The 20,261-nt window shown below is 37.1% G+C and overlaps 1 protein-coding gene across 1 annotated transcript in view; it reads left to right on the forward strand.

The window, feature by feature from the left end:
- Positions 1-19,929: 19,929 nt before the first annotated feature.
- The window catches only part of LOC134854281 (histidine decarboxylase-like), a 40,278-nt gene continuing 39,946 nt past the window's right edge, over positions 19,930-20,261 (forward strand). Inside the window, exon 1 of the mRNA XM_063870475.1 lies at positions 19,930-20,224. Within this exon, the coding sequence (XP_063726545.1) occupies positions 20,197-20,224 (28 nt within the window). The 5' untranslated portion in view covers positions 19,930-20,196. The remainder of the gene's footprint in view (positions 20,225-20,261) is intronic.

A 20,261-nucleotide genomic window follows, 5' to 3' on the forward strand; every position in this document is an offset into this window, starting at 1 on the left:
GAGACCTAATGTTGACATAGATTGCGTAGACAATTGATTTTGGACAAAGTTTTGAACGGATCCGAAAAGTTACGTTTGCATTTAATTGTTCCGACTTTTGTAACGAAAGTAACGGAATATTTGTGCCCGGGGTGGTTTTTTTTTCAGACAAAATTGGAATTTTTAACTAGCCATTTTTGGCGTTTTTGTATCATTCAAAAGGTATTGTTGCTCTGAGGTTAAATTTGAAAAGATATTTCACCTGTGATTACTTTTCGTAAATTTTTGGTGGTTTAAATATTGCCATTTTGGCCAATTTGGGAGAATGAACGCGCGATATATTTAGCGCTATTAACGCTTAAGCGGAGATTAAATTTGTCTTAGAAATCGTAAAATCGTTCCAAATTGGTTGAATAGAGCTTATTTGACATAATTGATTTGTTATTAGGAGCGAAGTGTATCAGTAGTATATGAGTGAGGGAGAGTAAGGGGGGTTGGTGGTGGGTGACCCCATGTTTTAAGATAACGAATAGAGCATCCGGTCACCCACCTATGTATTTGGATAGGGAAAAGACTTCCTATGTTTTAAGATAGGTGATAGGTTTTACTATAGGTTTGAGATGGTAAGATGGTAAGTTTCAGAAAAATTTCTCGGCGCCCGATCTTACCATGTTTTAAGATAGTGTATAGATATCCCTATGTATAAGGATTAGAAATTCATTGTAGGGAATTAGGAACTCATTAAGATGGGGAATAGGTTTCCCAATGTATTAAGATGGTAAAATGTTTGATGGTAAGAGAATGGTAAGAAAAACGGTATTTTTTTGGATTTTGTTTCGAAATGCTTAGTTTTTTGCAAAAATCTTGGCATGCGTTATGTAAATTGTGAGTATTACGTGTAGAGTCTGTAATGAAAGTATTATATTTTTTGGTTCATGTTAAACCAATGGCAAGATGAACAAAAACTTGAAAATTTTTTTAAAAAATTTGAAAAATTTTTCAAAAAACTTCAAAACACGATTGCAAAAACTTCAAGTTTCTGGATAAAAATTGCAGAAATCTCAAGTTTTGGCTAATTTTTTGTCGCTTCTGACCTGATTGTAAAATAGTTAACTACCGCAATTACTCTTATCAAACAACTGAACTTTCATACTATACTAAGATTTTATGTTTGGTATAACTTGAAGGGAGAAATGATTTGGTTTATTTTGCTATTATTAACTGCCACTTATTCGTTCTCTTCTTCTACTGCTTAATGAAACCCTTGAAATGATTGCGACAACCTTTCATCGCAATCTCTCTGCAGGTCATTTGAAATGATTGTTGTTTCCTCTTTTTTGATTACAAAAATAGTATCTGTTCGACAAGCTTGAAACTTTGTTCCCTTCTCTAAAAGCAAAGCATAAACTTTCCCTGTTGTTTCTTTTTGTTCTGACTTTCGAAGAAAGTACGGAATATCCTTGCTTGGTGTGTTTTTTTAATCGGCCAATTTTCGACATGTTAACAAAGATTTGTTGGAATTTTTTAAAACCATCTGAAAGATATGTTATGCTAAGCTCAAAATTAAAAAGATGTTTCACCTTTGATCTTTTTTTTGTAAATATACGAGCGTTTGAGTTTGCTAATTTGAACAATTTCGGATAATTAAAGTGCAATTTATTGCGTACTTATATTACGCGTAAGAAGCGAAAAAAGCGAGTTAATGTTTTGCGAATTGAATTGAGGCCAGCAATTTAATCATTTTATCAGAATACGAGACGCTTATTACACCCTTAGTGTTTTACATAGCTTTTGGGGAGATAAATTAAAGAAAAAAATTCTTATTTTTTCTCAATTATTTTGTCAACTATTTAACCAAAAAAAGTTTTAGTTGGCCTTAAGTGCAGTCGGAACATACAGGGCTTTGCCCTGATATACGAGCAGTGTTGTTCAGATTATTTTCGGTTTGGTTTACAAAGATAACTGTTTGCTGTGCAAGTAGTTCTACAGAAAAAGCAAACAAGACTGTGCGAATCAGAGCGAAGCCTTGAATGTTCTGACTGCCTTTTAAGGTCTATGGAGCAGTATTAACATGAAAAAATTACATATAATAAAATAAAATGAATTGGTTTTCAATTTGAGGTTTGTTGTGAAAATCATCCCCCACATGCCATATAAAATACAAAGAAATAGATTTCGCTGCTAGTAACAAATCAATTATGGCAAATAAGCTTCTTTTAACCAATTTGGAACAATTTCCCCGGAATAAATCGCGCATTATTTGTCCCCAACTGGCAAATTTGCAATCTTTAGCCAAAATTAGGGGGCTAAATAAATCGGCCAAAATTCGGGGGCTAATTAATACAGCAGAAATCTCATTCAAAAACGAACTGCAACAAGCAATTGTGTCCAAATTTTTTACAGCAAATTCTAAAAAAGCTTTAAGGTATCATTTCGTCGTTGATATTGATTGCGGGATAAAATAAATACAAACGGTAGAAAGATCAATTTCTTTATTTTCTTTTAATTTGAAATTATTTAACTAATTAAAAAAATCGAAAAACCAATCATTGAAACGGTAAAAGGCAGTATGAACATGAAAGTTTTGCTTAGAAAAAAAACGGTCTTGGCTGCATTGTTTGAGCGCCAAAACTACTGGAAAAATCTCAATTTTTATAAAGGGTCTCAATATTTATAAAAAAAATTTTCTTGTTGCACTTTTAGAGGTTATGGAACTTTTAATTTTAAAATGGCGTTGGTATATCTAAGCTAAATATGATTTCCCTGCAATGGTAAGGTAAAATTTGGGCACGCCCTCTCACTTGTCCCTTTAGGTCTATCTGTTCAAATTAGCGGTCTCCTAAATGTCTCTTTATACTTTGCAAATTATATACTCTTCCCACTTATTACTCTGGATTTTTTGTCCAGGCAGAATTGAGATTTTTTGGATAAATAAATAAATTGTTTCAATATATCCCTATATATTATAAGTTATAATTTACCATAAATATTGAAATACTCAGGTAATGATCAAAAGCTGATTTAAATAACTGGACAACAAAAACAAAAAATCCAACGAATTTTCTAAAACTGAGATAATTAAGTTATTGCATTTCATTTCATAAAAATTTTGTATCGCCTGCTCTGAAAAAAACTGATGATGCATACTTATTGTGTATCGATCATCAGAAAATTGACAATCATTTTCTGCGTAATTCATTCGTATTGGTTGAACAAGTCGAAATTTAATAGTTCGTAAATTGTACAAAACGTTCAAGTGAATTATAAACATTTGCTATAAAACTAACAGACACATTTTTGAGGCTGCCGTAGTATTGTTGCTGATCGTAGGTGTTCCGGTAGAATGGGCGAGGGCCCAATGCTATAAAAACCGGAAAAATGCATAAAATAAATAAAAACCGGAAAAATGCGTTCGAAAACTGTAAAAATTTTTCAATGCAAAATTTTGGAGGTTTCAAAATACTTCAGCTCAAACATCATTTTTTTTGTTGAATACGTCGGAAACTGAACATGAACAACTTCACAAAATAATCCTTTCTAGCAGAACGTCAAGCTAATTATAAAGAACTTTTCTAATGCATACCGAGTAAATGATTAAACACAAAATCACCATGTGGTTAGTCATTTTTTTTCAGATGGATTCTCAATCTTGATGTTTTGACGCCAAATCTTTTGCTTCTAAGTCAGTTTAATTTGTCGTCATCGTCTTCAAATTTGAGTTTAAGTTTTTCTCATTCAAATTACTATGCACGCTCGTAGTGCTTAAGTAACTTCAAGTAAACCGGGAAAAGTCAAAATCCACCGTTATGCTAATCTCGCGCTTGTTAAGCTTATTCCGAGTCTCACTACTTCCACATTCGTTCGACCCCAATTGGTTGATGGTCAAACATACCGTCGAGTAGCGGACCTGGAGCCAATCTTAAGCCAAAAAAACTGAGATGGCAATCAATCCGCCAAAACTTTAATTAGCCAAAATTGAGAAAGTTTAGATCAAAACGAAATATCAAATCAGACAATTATCACGCTCAAATACTCTAAACTTCTTGTGGTACAGCACATACTGCATGTGCAGTAATTATATGTTAGCCTTGCTGTACACTAACCTTGAGTTTCATATTGCTATCTGTAATCATATTATTGTTATTATATCAAGGTCGTTCAGTGTTGATGACGGAGGCGATTCAGATGAGAGGCAGATCTCCGTACGGCAGATACGGAATTCGGTCTGACCTAAAAGTTTGAGAGAAAACCAAAAGAAACCGTTTCAAAGTCTGAATTAACATCTTGAAACAGACATTGTTTTCACTGTAGTATTATAGCATACTATCCCTTACCACATGGCGCAGCCAGCAGGATTCATGGCACAGGACAATCGAACGGACTTGGGCATTCCTGTTTTCTGGACATCAGCAAATTCGATTCCTCCGTGGATTTTCAAAACTTGGTGTGACCAATTTATGTTAGTGGTGACGGTAAAAGAAAAAGTGAATCCTGAGATATTCTTAAAAGAACCAAAAGCAGTTATTGAAGAACCACTCCCTCGTCCAGAAATTCCACGAACAATTGAAGATGGACAGGCAGTAACAGGGAACAAATGAAGATAGACAGACTACTAAGGGATAAAATTATTCTCGAAAATGAAGAAAGAAGGGAACTCGGGCCCAAAGTAGGTCACAATGTATTTTATAACGAAGTACAGAAGCGACTCACCTCTCAATTTTTTCTGGCGCTGGGAACTGACTGAGGGTAAAAAAAAATTTGTTCAAAAAAAACCCGCAAAACGAAATATCAAAACTTGAGTTCAGGGAGATGGTGAGACTGGAAAAATAACGTTCGAAAAAACAAAAAACATCACGTATGAGCGATATAGGTTATTCACAAGAGCACAAGAGAATATGGAAACGTTGGAATCATTTCATGCAGCACTAACTGGACAGGCAGCCACGGCCGAAAAGGGTGAGCTGGAAGAAGAAATAGTCCGATACTTATTCAGATCAAAAAGAAAAAAAACTGTTTTACAGGACACTCTAACGTTTGAAACGTTCACGCCAGACGAGGTACTCAAACGAGCCATTAAGTTTGAGCAGAGTAAAAAGCGTTCCAAAAATCAGTATTGGTAAACACAAACGTTGGTCAATTTCCCGGGCCGCAGATTAAAATAAAGCAAGAACCCATAAATTCAGTTAGGAACAAGGGTCAAAACTACAAAAGACCGAATAAAGACCAATTCAGGAAGAAAATTAATGAGCAAAGGAATACAAAATTTTGACCAGAGCAATAAAAATGCACTAGGTGTGGACAAGCATTCGGCGAGGGACGTTTACAAAACTGTATGGCAATGGGAAAGACATGCAAAAACTGTATTAAACTAAACCATTTTGCTAAAATGTGCCGTTCGCAACCAGCAACGAGGATACAGAAGAAAAATCAAAATCAGGGGAAGAATGGATTTAATTCAGAGCTTTGATTCATGCGATGCGTTCGAGATTATGGCCATCGAAACGAAGCCTCGGTATGTTACTCAGGATATATGGAAGATTGATATACGCAGAAATCCACAGACGCATCAAATAAAAGCACTGAAAGCGTTGGTACGAGTAAACAATCAAATCATAAAAATGACAATAGACACAGGGAGCCCAGTTTCATTCTTGAACTGGACCACAGCCAAAAAACTAATAGATGGATCATCAGAAACAAAATTTATACCAGCCGATAAGCTGAACCTGTCAGCACAGTTTGTGCACTAAAACAAACATCCAATTTTGATATTGGGAGCAATACAAGCCAATAATCGGTCACCAGGTTGGGAAAGCAAAAATGCAACTCCTTTTATCACAGATGGTCGAACAAGGTGTATCCTGGGACTGGACCTACAAAGAAAAAAGGGAATTCATACATCTCAACGGCCAGCACAATCAAAAAGATCTAGGTTTGACGTGCTACTGTGCGAGCAGTCAGAAGGTTTGAAACAACAATTTTAACAAAAATTTACTTCCCTTTTTGATCGACAGGGAGAGTCAAACATCATGTGGTTAGCACAAAATTCAAGTACCCGCTCTGTCCAATACAAGAAAAAGGTAGGAGAATACCTATTCATATTCAGGACAAGGTCCATGCAGAGATATCGAAATTTTTATCGGAAGGTCATATAACGAAACTAGACAAATGTACAAGCGACTGTTTTATTGCTTGAATAGTAACCACAGTGAAAAAAGACGACTCCATCAGATTGGCATTAGACGCAAAGCCTATTAATAAACAACTTTAGAAAAACAAATACCCAATGCCAAATGTGGATGAATTATTGGATGGGGTGAGTCAAATTTTCACTGCAAAAAAAACTGGGACATTGTATTTTACAATACATGACCTGAAATGTGCATATAGTCAAATCAAATTTACTGCAGAAACAACAAAGCAGTGCAATTTCAACAATATGGGTGGCCAAGCTACAGGAACATACAGGTTCCTTACAAGTTTCTATGGGTTAGCAGTCATGCCTGCTGAGTTTCAAAAGGCAATGGACCGGACCTTAAATCATGCTAAATACACATCTTGCTTTCTCAACGATATTTTGTTTGTTTCTAAAGGAGACGAAAAAGAACATGAAAAATTGGTACTCGAAGTATTAAAAAAACTAGATGATGAAAATCTAGCGTTAAAGCTCTCAAACAGAAGTTAATTGGTTAAGACATAAACTTACACCAAGTGGAATAATCCCCAAAATTACAAAAACGGAGGCAATACTTAATCTTCAACGCCCAAAATTGCTTAAACAACTGCGATAATTTTTGGGTAGTATCAATCACCTCTCTAAATTTATTCCCAACGCAGCAAGTTTAACCGATAAACTTAGACCACTGTTAAGGGAGGAAAATGAGAAAAAGAAGATGAAAAATATACAATTGCCGGTGAAAAATTTCAAGTGGGTTGACGAACACTCCCTTATTTTGGACGAAATTAAAAAAAGCAGTAGCACGGATCGCACAAATTAACTATTTTAATCCCATAAAAGATACTCGGGTAAAATGCGACGCAAGGGGTAACGTTGGAACAGCGAATAGCCAGTGATAAGTGGGTATCCATAGCGTTCGCTTCGCGTTATTTGAAGACCCAAGAAAAAAACTACTCGACCAATGAACTGGAACTGCTTGCAGTAGTGTGGTCGGTAGATTGATTTCAACACTATTTTTTAGGGAAAAAATTTGTAATAGCCACAGATCATAAAGCTCCTACATCAGCATTGGGGGAAAACAGATCAAATAAAATATACCAATCTCGACTCATTAAGTGGATGGACCGATTGTTATCTTACCAATTTAAGGTCGTGCATATACCGGGTAGAGATATGGGAATACTAGATTATTTGTCAAGAGAACCAAATGGGGAACCGTGAGACAAAAATGGATGAGAAAATTGTGGTAGCGTCGATTGAAGAATTCCATCGAGCACTCAAGTGTCTGAAAAGTCGGCTAAGTAATGAAACACAGCCTGACCGAAATAAAGAAATTCTAGAACGTTCTGGAAAAAGATACAATCTAGATAGAACAAAAGACACGTCATCCCACGGTTGTTATAGCAACCAATCTGTTCAAAAACGAACAAAAGTCGACCGGAACGAAAACGGTCAAAACTCACGTCTCTCAAACTGTATACAGAACAGTTCAAGCAAAATATCTCAGTGTAAACAGTCGCTCGATTTCACAATAAATAAGTTCAATTACCCGGAAGAAAAACGGATGGAGAGAAAAACCGGAAAAAAATCCGAAAAAGGACAGTGAAAATAATACAGCGGAAAAACAACGCGGGAAGACAAGACCAGATGTTGGTACAAGTAACGGAAACCACTTTCCAGAGAACGAGGACGGTTCACAGAGGAACATCGGGGGCAAATGTGTCGGACAGCTCGGACTCAGATGTACCGCAGGTCGAATGGCGGAAAATGGATTCTTACAACAAGAAAAATCCTGAAACTGGACAATCTATGTCAACACCAACACGAAGAGAACCACTCAAGCTCGTGCCATTTTGGGATCTAGTTGGATCGCAGCGCAATGACAATTCAACCCCAGGAACCAGGAGGTTTCAAAATACTTCAGCTCAAACATCATTGTTTTTGTTGAATACGTCGGAAACTGAACATGAACAACTTCACAAAATAATCCTTTCTAGCAGAACGTCAAGCTAATTATAAAGAACTTTTCTAATGCATACCGAGTAAATGATTAAACACAAAATCACCATGTGGTTAGTCATTTTTTTTCAGATGGATTCTCAATCTTGATGTTTTGACGCCAAATCTTTTGCTTCTAAGTCAGTTTAATTTGTCGTCATCGTCTTCAAATTTGAGTTTAAGTTTTTCTCATTCAAATTACTATGCACGCTCGTAGTGCTTAAGTAACTTCAAGTAAACCGGGAAAAGTCAAAATCCACCGTTATGCTAATCTCGCGCTTGTTAAGCTTATTCCGATTCTCACTACTTCCACATTCGTTCGACCCCAATTGGTTGATGGTCAAACATACCGTCGAGTAGCGGACCTGGAGCCAATCTTAAGCCAAAAAAAACTGAGATGGCAATCAATCCGCCAAAACTTTAATTAGCCAAAATTGAGAAAGTTTAGATCAAAACGAAATATCAAATCAGACAATTATCACGCTCAAATACTCTAAACTTCTTGTGATACAGCACATACTGCATGTGCAGTAATTATATGTTAGCCTTGCTGTACACTAACCTTGAGTTTCATATTGCTATCTGTAATCATATTATTGTTATTATATCAAGGTCGTTCAGTGTTGATGACGGAGGCGATTCAGATGAGAGGCAGATCTCCGTACGGCAGATACGGAATTCGGTCTGACCTAAAAGCTTGAGAGAAAACCAAAAGAAACCGTTTCAAAGTCTGAATTAACATCTTGAAACAGACATTGTTTTCACTGTAGTATTATAGCATACTATCCCTTACCACATGGCGCAGCCAGCAGGATTCATGGCACAGGACAATCGAACGGACTTGGGCATTCCTGTTTTCTGGACATCAGCAAATTCGATTCCTCCGTGGATTTTCAAAACTTGGTGTGACCAATTTATGTTAGTGGTGACGGTAAAAGAAAAAGTGAATCCTGAGATATTCTTAAAAGAACCAAAAGCAGTTATTGAAGAACCACTCCCTCGTCCAGAAATTCCACGAACAATTGAAGATGGACAGGCAGTAACAGGGAACAAATGAAGATAGACAGACTACTAAGGGATAAAATTATTCTCGAAAATGAAGAAAGAAGGGAACTCGGGCCCAAAGTAGGTCACAATGTATTTTATAACGAAGTACAGAAGCGACTCACCTCTCAATTTTTTCTGGCGCTGGGAACTGACTGAGGGTAAAAAAAATTTTGTTCAAAAAAAACCCGCAAAACGAAATATCAAAACTTGAGTTCAGGGAGATGGTGAGACTGGAAAAATAACGTTCGAAAAAACAAAAAACATCACGTATGAGCGATATAGGTTATTCACAAGAGCACAAGAGAATATGGAAACGTTGGAATCATTTCATGCAGCACTAACTGGACAGGCAGCCACGGCCGAAATGGGTGAGCTGGAAGAAGAATTAGTCCGATACTTATTCAGATCAAAAAGAAAAAAAACTGTTTTACAGGACACTCTAACGTTTGAAACGTTCACGCCAGACGAGGTACTCAAACGAGCCATTAAGTTTGAGCAGAGTAAAAAGCGTTCCAAAAATCAGTATTAGTAAACACAAACGTTGGTCAATTTCCCGGGCCGCAGATTAAAATAAAGCAAGAACCCATAAATTCAGTTAGGAACAAGGGTCAAAACTACAAAAGACCGAATAAAGACCAATTCAGGAAGAAAATTAATGAGCAAAGGAATACAAAATTTTGACCAGAGCAATAAAAATGCACTAGGTGTGGACAAGCATTCGGCGAGGGACGTTTACAAAACTGTATGGCAATGGGAAAGACATGCAAAAACTGTATTAAACTAAACCATTTTGCTAAAATGTGCCGTTCGCAACCAGCAACGAGGATACAGAAGAAAAATCAAAATCAGGGGAAGAATGGATTTAATTCAGAGCTTTGATTCATGCGATGCGTTCGAGATTATGGCCATCGAAACGAAGCCTCGGTATGTTACTCAGGATATATGGAAGATTGATATACGCAGAAATCCACAGACGCATCAAATAAAAGCACTGAAAGCGTTGGTACGAGTAAACAATCAAATCATAAAAATGACAATAGACACAGGGAGCCCAGTTTCATTCTTGAACTGGACCACAGCCAAAAAACTAATAGATGGATCATCAGAAACAAAATTTATACCAGCCGATAAGCTGAACCTGTCAGCACAGTTTGTGCACTAAAACAAACATCCAATTTTGATATTGGGAGCAATACAAGCCAATAATCGGTCACCAGGTTGGGAAAGCAAAAATGCAACTCCTCTTATCCCAGATCGTCGAACAAGGTGTATCCTGGGACTGGACCTACAAAGAAAAAAGGGAATTCATACATCTCAACGGCCAGCACAATCAAAAAGATCTAGGTTTGACGTGCTACTGTGCGAGCAGTCAGAAGGTTTGAAACAACAATTTTAACAAAAATTTACTTCCCTTTTTGATCGACAGGGAGAGTCAAACATCATGTGGTTAGCACAAAATTCAAGTACCCGCTCTGTCCAATACAAGAAAAAGGTAGGAGAATACCTATTCATATTCAGGACAAGGTCCATGCAGAGTTATCGAAATTTTTATCGGAAGGTCATATAACGAAACTAGACAAATGTACAAGCGACTGTTTTATTGCTTGAATAATAACCACAGTGAAAAAAGACGACTCCATCAGATTGGCATTAGACGCAAAGCCTATTAATAAACAACTTTAGAAAAACAAATACCCAATGCCAAATGTGGATGAATTATTGGATGGGGTGAGTCAAATTTTCACTGCAAAAAAAACTGGGACATTGTATTTTACAATACATGACCTGAAATGTGCATATAGTCAAATCAAATTTACTGCAGAAACAACGAAGCAGTGCAATTTCAACAATATGGGTGGCCAAGCTACAGGAACATACAGGTTCCTTACAAGTTTCTATGGGTTAGCAGACATGCCTGCCGAGTTTCAAAAGGCAATGGACCGGAACTTAAATCATGCTAAATACACATCTTGCTTTCTCAACGATATTTTGTTTGTTTCTAAAGGAGACGAAAAAGAACATGAAAAATTGGTACTCGAAGTATTAAAAAAACTAGATGATGAAAATCTAGCGTTAAAGCTCTCAAACAGAAGTTAATTGGTTAAGACATAAACTTACACCAAGTGGAATAATCCCCAAAATTACAAAAACGGAGGCAATACTTAATCTTCAACGCCCAAAATTGCTTAAACAACTGCGATAATTTATGGGTAGTATCAATCACCTCTCTAAATTTATTCCCAACGCAGCAAGTTTAACCGATAAACTTAGACCACTGTTAAGGGAGGAAAATGAGAAAAAGAAGATGAAAAATATACAATTGCCGGTGAAAAATTTCAAGTGGGGTGACGAACACTCCCTTATTTTGGACGAAATTAAAAAAGCAGTAGCACGGATCGCACAAATTAACTATTTTAATCCCATAAAAGATACTCGGGTAAAATGCGACGCAAGGGGTAACGTTGGAACAGCGAATAGCCAGTGATAAATAGGTATCCATAGCGTTCGCTTCACGTTATTTGAAGACCCAAGAAAAAAACTACTCGACCAATGAACTGGAACTGCTTGCAGTAGTGTGGTCGGTAGATTGATTTCAACACTATTTTTTAGGGAAAAAATTTGTAATAGCCACAGATCATAAAGCTCTTACATCAGCATTGGGGGAAAACAGATCAAATAAAATATACCAATCTCGACTCATTAAGTGGATGGACCGATTGTTATCTTACCAATTTAAGGTCGTGCATATACCGGGTAGAGATATGGGAATACTAGATTATTTGTCAAGAGAACCAAATGGGGAACCGTGAGACAAAAATTGATGAGAAAATTGTGGTTGTTTCGATTGAAGAATTCCATCGAGCACTCAAGTGTCTGAAAAGTCGGCTAAGTAATGAAACACAGCCTGACCGAAATAAAGAAATTCTAGAACGTTCTGGAAAAAGATACAATCTAGATAGAACAAAAGACACGTCATCCCACGGTTGTTATAGCAACCAATCTGTTCAAAAACGAACAAAAGTCGACCGGAACGAAAACGGTCAAAACTCACGTCTCTCAAACTGTATACAGAACAGTTCAAGCAAAATATCTCAATGTAAACAGTCGCTCGATTTCACAATAAATAAGTTCAATTACCCGGAAGAAAAACGGATGGAGAGAAAAACCGGAAAAAAATCCGAAAAAGGACAGTGAAATTAATACAGCGGAAAAACAACGCGGGAAGACAAGACCAGATGTTGGTACAAGTAACGGAAACCACTTTCCAGAGAACGAGGACGGTTCACAGAGGAACATCGGGGGCAAATGTGTCGGACAGCTCGGACTCAGATGTACCGCAGGTCGAATGGCGGAAAATGGATTCTTACAACAAGAAAAATCCTGAAACTGGACAATCTATGTCAACACCAACACGAAGAGAACCACTCAAGCTCGTGCCATTTTGGGATCTTGTTGGATCGCAGCGCAATGACAATTCAACCCCAGGAACAATGTTAGAACTGGAAGCACCCACGGAAATGATCAGCCCAAACAAGAACACAGAGGATGTAAAGGGTTTGAATACAGTGATAGAGGTGGATTTGACAGCAGACTGCCCATCAGACAGCTCTTAAGTCAGTTTAGTAGCAGGAAGAAGAATCGAACGCAGGATGAAACAGGAGGAGTTTTGCGTGGCCGAGAAAAACAAAGAGAACAATGTACTTAAACTGTCGAAGTTATTCGATTGAAGTCTACTAGCGGAACTAACCACCGAGGACACATGGATGGACAGACTTCGACTTGTCATTGAAAACAACGACCGCCACAGCTTTGAATTAATGGGACTTTATACGAACTCGCTTTGGCACCAAATGTCGAAGGTGGATGTTTGTATCCTCGTGGACGGTCGGCTAGCTGCACCTGGGCAGCTGCGGCTCGCAGTTCTAAAACGGATTCATCGTGGCCACCCAGGGCAGCAAGCGATGCTAAACGTATCGAAGTATCTCTGGTGGCCACACATACACAAGGACATTGTGAACATGGCCGAAGAATGCAGTAGTTGCACTCGCTATGGTAAGAATGGTAAATTTATGGTAACCCAAGAATGACTCAAAAAAACCACTCCCACTGCTATTGCAGCCGGGTCAAGAATTACAACTCGACTATCCGGGACCTTTAGAAGATCACAAGGGGAAGAAAGTAAACTTTCATGTAGCTATAGATAAAAACTCAAAATTTCCGTCGGTAAAAATTACTAAGTCAACTGGTGGTAAATCATCGGTGAAATTTCTACGTACTTACATCGATACTCACGGAATTCCGGAGTAAAAAAAACCCGATCAATTCTCTGGCTTTAAGGGAAAAACAATGCAAAAATTTTGTTCAGCTCATAGTTTTGAACAAAAGTTGCGTCCAGTGGGGACCACAGGGGGTGTGGATTAGTTGAACGAACCATACAAACTATCAAAATGAGATTGGGAGTTATGTTGTTAGATGAAAAGGTTACATCAATAAAACTTTCCCTTAGCACGAGAATTTGCGATCTTAGATGGATAAAAAAAAGACGATTCAACGCTCTCCGTTTGAAGCCCATTTTGAACGCCTTCTAGAATGTGAATCGTTTAGATGAAGAACACCTGGAGCGCTCAGCCTTCACTGAATCACAGCAAAAGAAACGTATTGATCAGTCAATGCCAGGTGGAACGCCACAAGACTTGCGCGAACGATCTGAGACGAATTGTCGATGAAACTAGCACAATTGATACTGAGTTGCGAAAGAACTCTTATACTCATGGGAAATTGGGTTTATTGAGGATAAACCACTTGAACAAACACAACAGCGACCTCCTAATCTGCTTAGCAAAGACAAAAATAGGAAAAGCGGAAAAACTCTCATGAATCCGTTGAAGGGTAAAGTGCAATCAGAAACTCCGCATACGATAAAAACGGCTGCATGCGCAGTGTATCGGAAAAATGACATCGCCGAATCGAAAAATCAGAAGAAAGACCAATTAAGTAGCCCACACGGAGAAGAACCACCCGCCCCCAACAAAAACCTATAGAAGAAGGAAAGTAGAATGAAACTAGAGGAGAGTGAGTCAGAAGAAGATTTGCCACAACTTCAACAGAACTTGGAAACGAGAAAGGCAACAGCGCTATATCAAGATAGCCGATAGAACGCGACCTAAAAGGATATGGATGTAAACGGGGGTTTGAACTTAGCCGTTAAACGAATAAAACCGAAAAACTCAGGACCACTTTCGGACAGAGTAAAAATTTTTCTTGACACTAAGGAAGGAAAGCAAAACGAGAAAAAACCAACGAGTCAAGATGCCAGAAAACAAAAAGCTGCTGCAGTAGTAAACGTCGAAAAACTAACCAAGAAACAAGACGACAAAGTGCTTTCACAATCGTCGAAAGCTAACCCGACCACCTCCACAAGGCCACAAAAAGATCCAGCAAACAGCAACAAAGAGATCGAGAGACACAGATCTGCAGAGAAAATTTTGGAAACATTTCAAAGCCGCGACTTAACCACAAATGATTGGAACAAGTTGGCGGATCAGGTACTAACAAGAAGTGTAAAGAATTCTGCAGAAGAGATTCAAAAAATCTATGGATGGAGCGAGCGATGAGGTGCATAGCAATCCTCCTGCCGGGTTCTCCGACGAGTCAGGAGATAGCGACATGTCAGTAAGGCGTAGCGCACGACAGAAAAAAAAGTAAGGCGCATAATCGGTAAGGCGCCTATGGAAATCCAGTAAAGCATTCAATTAAACTCATAAGTTCGCAACAAGACATCACGGACTTGAACAAGGCAGCTCTCGAAGCGGACCGAATGAAATTAGCAATATTTCGAGCAGACTCAAATAATCCAATAGAATCAGATTTTGGCTTATAGGAAAAACATTTATTTAGAAGGAAGTTCGGGAGTGAGGCCTTAAATATCTTAAGAACATGGAACGCATCGTGGCGTGTACCATTGCGCTTTGAGGAAGATACTGGAAACCAAGAAACTGATAAAGCAAGAGAAATAGAATATCGGAGAAAAAGGATTCAAGACAAAAAACGTAGTAAACTGAGTACTAACTTTCCTATTTGTTTAATAAAATTTATAAGCTGTTATATAAAATTTATTTGTCGTCGGGGGAGTAAGGTACAGCACATACTGCATGTGCAGTAATTATATGGTAATCTTGCTGTACACTAACCTTGAGTTTCATATTGCTATCTGTAATCATATTATTGTTATTATATCAAGGTCGTTCAGTGTTGATCACCGAGGCGATTCAGATGAGAGGCAGATCTCCGTACGGCAGATACAGAATTCGGTCTGACCTAAAAGCTTGAGAGAAAACCACAAGAAACCGTTTCAAAGTCTGAATTAACATCTTGAAACAGACATTGTTTTCACTCTAGTATTATAGCATACTATCCCTTAACACACTTCTAAAGCAAATGGGCAGTATCCAAAATTGATCTATTGAGAATACAAGAGCTTCTTATCAGAAAAAAAATTGTAAGACCAGAGATTTTGCGCTAAATTTTAGTCGTATTGAGTTTTTTTTCTAAATAAATTCAATGGCTGGACAAATTATAAAGTAAATTGCACTGCTTGCTCCAGTTTTGTGCAAATTTTGCTTTGACCTTGAACACTGCTTTTTTCTGAAACACCCTACCGTTAAACTTATAAGCTGTACCAATTAAATCAGGCGCGGATCTGGGAATTTCTCGTGGGGGGGGGCGGATTTTCAAGAAAAAAATGGAAAGTTTTGTCGACCTTTTTTTAGGTCGAACAAATTGATTTTCTGAACTTTTTCAAACCTTTTTAAAGAGCCTAATTTGACCAAATTTTTTGCGCTGTTACTGAATTAAACTGTAGACTACTGCACGTTAGAATTACCGGAAGCCTAAACACTCACAGCAAAAAATTAATACCATGCCATCAATTCATCCCATCAATACGGAAACATTTTAACACTTACCTTACAAAATCAACTTGATGATAGTGTTCAGGCTGTTGTATACTTATGTTTTGATTTGAAATCTTTAAGCAAGCAAGAGACTGTACTAAACTTTTTTCACCAATATACTAATTTTTTGAGACAATCAAAGTCACAAAATTGCAAACAAACAATTTCGTGAGCAACCATAGATCAGCTCATGACAACATTGTAACATCGAAAATTTTTAAAATTTTTTCAAAAATTTAATGATTTAAAGGCAGCTTTTTACGGAGTTACAGAATGGCAGCAGAAAACTAATAAACTCAAATAAAAAGCAAATGAATAAAAAAAACCAGTTGGTCAGCTTCAAATAAATTATCCTCCGGCTTTCTTGGAAAAACTGAAGCTAACATCTATGCAGCGCAATTCTTGCAGTTTGATTTAATTAGACAATAAAACTATTGATCACCAATCAGGAACTGCACAAAGCAATGTGCCAATAACAATAATTAAGAGCTGATGCATTGAAGAATAGAGGAATATTTATAATTTGTTAGATACTGCAATGCTTAATTTTTTTTGCTCTTAAGGTTCTGTCTCCAAGGTTTATCTTAAAGTTCTGTCTCCAAGTTTTTTTTCCATTCTATGCCCTTATCTTCCTAAGTGCGAACTACAGAGCCGTTAAAACTTTTTAAAAAATTTATGAATGTTTGCAGAGGTTACAAAAATGATGAATTTCAAACCCTGTCCAAGTCTTGCAAAAACGCAGTTTGTTCAATAAGACAGCTACCTAAGTTTTATCTAAGCATCGTCTCGCAATGAAAAAAATTGCAATGAAAATAATTGATTGTTTTCAAATAAAGTTACTAATTGAAACAGTAAAAACAATTTAGCACACCAACTCTTCAGAAAAAATTCCTAAAAACTATTTTTCTAGCATTTGTTTTTGAGGACTTCAAGTGCGCGCCACATAAAATATAGCCTTTGTGAGTTTTAAAGATATTCAAATTGAACCACAGATAAAGTCTAGGCTTAGTGTAAAAAGCAGCAGATCCAGCTCTAGATGTGGAAAAAACATTAACTTGAAGTTGTTTTCCAGAAAAACTTGCAGAACAGCTATCAAGGAAAAATTAGCATTTGGGCGATGCTTCTTCAAAAAAAGAATTGAATAAAGCTGGATCACAAGTGGGGCTAGATTTAAACATCCAGAACTAAGATTAGAGTTAACAATCAGTTGCCAGCTCAAGAAACTTGGAAGCCTCTACACGCAGCTCAAAATTTCAGTTTTGATGCTGCTTCCAAAAACTTGGCTTTTTCATATCTTTTTAGTAGCCATTTATTAGTAATTTAGGAGCCATTTTTTAGTAACACTTAAATCATGTTTGTTTGAAAGCAGTTTGTTTGAAAGCAGTTACGATCAATCTAATGATGTAGACACTCCATATCTTGCTGAAACAGCTGAAATCCTCGCCAAAAGTTTTCTGAGAAAGATCTACAGATAAATTAATCCGCAATCTCGAAGCCAATCGCTCAGCAACTGAGCTTTCGTAGACTTTATTATACTTCAGCTCAAAACATAAAAAAAGCTTCATATTGATTAGGTTAGAAAGTGGACTTGAACAACTTTCCCTTCAGAACTAGCAAAACTTCAGAACTAGTTGTTGAGAAATTCCTGATGCATACCGATTTTTTTGGAGTAAATAATGAAAAACGAAACAAACATTTGTTTAGTTTTTTTCGACAAATTGAAAACGTTAGATTCACAAAAAAATTCACGTTGCTAGCCCGTAGCCTTGATGTTTTGATGTCAAACTTATTTTCTTTTAAGTCAGCTTAGTTTTTCGTTATCGCCCTCAAAATTGAGTCATTGTACGATTACTATGCACGCGCAGAGCGCTTGAACAACTTCATTGAAACCTGGAAACTTATCCCGAGCCTCGCTAATTCTTCGATTTAATTAGTCGACGGTGAAGTAAGCCAACGAGTACCAGACCGAAAGCCAATCTATAGTGAAGCCGATTCAAAACAGGTTTTATTTGTAGGTTGAAATTTGTCTCGTCGGAAAACTTTCTCCATCAAAATCAGTTGCCTTTTTTTCCCGTTCGAACACAATTGAATTTTTTGTTGTTGATCGAACACAGTCGAATTGTGCTTATGGGTTATACTTTCAGGTTAATTTTTTTAATCCAAAAATTTCTTCGGTCGATTGTTTTACCAGCGTCGAACTCATTTCAGACATTTTTTGTAGTTTTTTTCCCGATTGTTGCCAACTTTCCTTCGGTCGCGCTGGTTGCTGTTAATTTTTCTTCGGTCTTTTAATCGCGCCCTTCACGGTTTCTTTCAATCACGCCCGTCACGGTAATTTGTCTATCGATCGCGCCGGTCGCGGATACATTGCTTCGGCCTACAAAGACTGGAAAACCAATTGTTGGTCGCTGTGGTCTAAAAATGTCCAATTTCAATCGCGGCAGTCTGGAAACATGGTCACAATCTCAACCCGCGTTCTTCAATCAAGGCTAGCTTCTTAATCAGGTGTGATTAGTGTATAAAATAAATTTCATTCTAAATATGATTTAGAACAATCAACTTTTTGTTAGCTGGCCATTGTTTTTGAAAATGAAAACAAAATGGATCTCTTTATTTATGTATCGCGCAATAATTAACCAAATGTGACCATATTGGCAATATTTAATCCCGCATAACTTTACGAAAAATGATCACAGGTGAAGTATTATTTAAAGTTTGAGATCAGGACAACAATACCTTTTGAACTCTGTTAAAAGATGCTATTTAAGAAGAAAAAATTAAACTACCAAGAGCATAAATATTCCTTAAAAAAGGAATATTTTTAACTGCTTTTTGAAGTTGTTTTGAAAAGCTTTGATCACAGAAGACAATAAAACAGTATTTGCGCCAATACGAGTTTTTTGGTATGTTCAATTTTGTTTTCAAACTTAAGTGTGATAGCGGCACCATTGAATCACTTGCTTCAATTTTTTTTGGTTTTCACTGTTTTCACATCGACTTTAACTTGTGGACTAAAGGTGGGCCGTAATTTTACCCTTAAGATAAAACTTATAATGTTGGTTTTCTTCAAGTTGATTACGACTTACATCTATTTTAAAGTTTGCTACATTGTTCGACACAAAAACTCATTTGTTCCTTTTTCTTCCAACTCTTAAAGAAAGTGAGGAATATTTATGTTTGGGTTGCAAAAGTTTACTGCGTATGGGAGTTGATCCGGAAGTCTTCGGATTGCCCAGCCAGTATGCTTGCTACTAGCCTAAATGCAATTGCAGCTCTCGACTAATACTTAGGAAATTGATTGCGCAAATGTACTATGGCGAATTATTCCGCGCTCATAAAAGTTCTAAGCTGAATTGAGGCAAACTAAGTGGTCTATTTAAATCCACTCAAGCTTTAGCACCCTATATTTGATAATGGCAGTCAACTTTTTTTAAATTCTTCAAAAAAAATGTTTATAAAAATTATACGACACACGACACCAGCTACAACTTGAACCTGAAGTAAAAGTAGTCTTGCATTTCATCGATATCACGCCGGTGGCTGCGGCGTATTCAGTGTGCAAATATATTCTAATTTTGGGGCGCGGCGCTCGCCAAAATTTTTTAAGTTTTTTCAAAAATAACTTTTCCAATGGTGCTCAAAAATCCTTCAAATAACTGCTGCCTGAAAAATAGGGCATATGGCCGTTCTCGTACCTATTGGAACAATTAAGTAGTATCTCATCGTTTTAATTTGTTAACTCAATATTGAAGTTATTTGAAAGTGAACCTTTGAATAGTCCAATAGGATTTAAGCATTGATTTTAGCCGGTGATTTTTGTACCCTTCAACCCTTTCATCATGGTGTAGTAGCGGGATAAAATGACACTTCTGTTTTGCTGTAAGACTAAGCTTCAATAAATTTAGAACTAAAAACCAGAGGTTCCCATATTCTGTAAACAAACCCACGGCCAAAGATTTGTTGATCATCTCCAATCAATTTTCCTTATTTGTCTTGCGTGAACAAAGACCGATCTTCAAAAAGCATCACAAAAAACACAGGATGGATGCGGACGAATATCGAAAGCATGGTAAGTTTTCATTCAGTTTTTAATTTTTTCAAACTAC

This window comes from Symsagittifera roscoffensis, chromosome 9 (assembly GCF_963678635.1).
Source record: "Symsagittifera roscoffensis chromosome 9, txSymRosc1.1, whole genome shotgun sequence".
Taxonomy (NCBI): Eukaryota; Metazoa; Xenacoelomorpha; order Acoela; family Convolutidae; genus Symsagittifera; species Symsagittifera roscoffensis.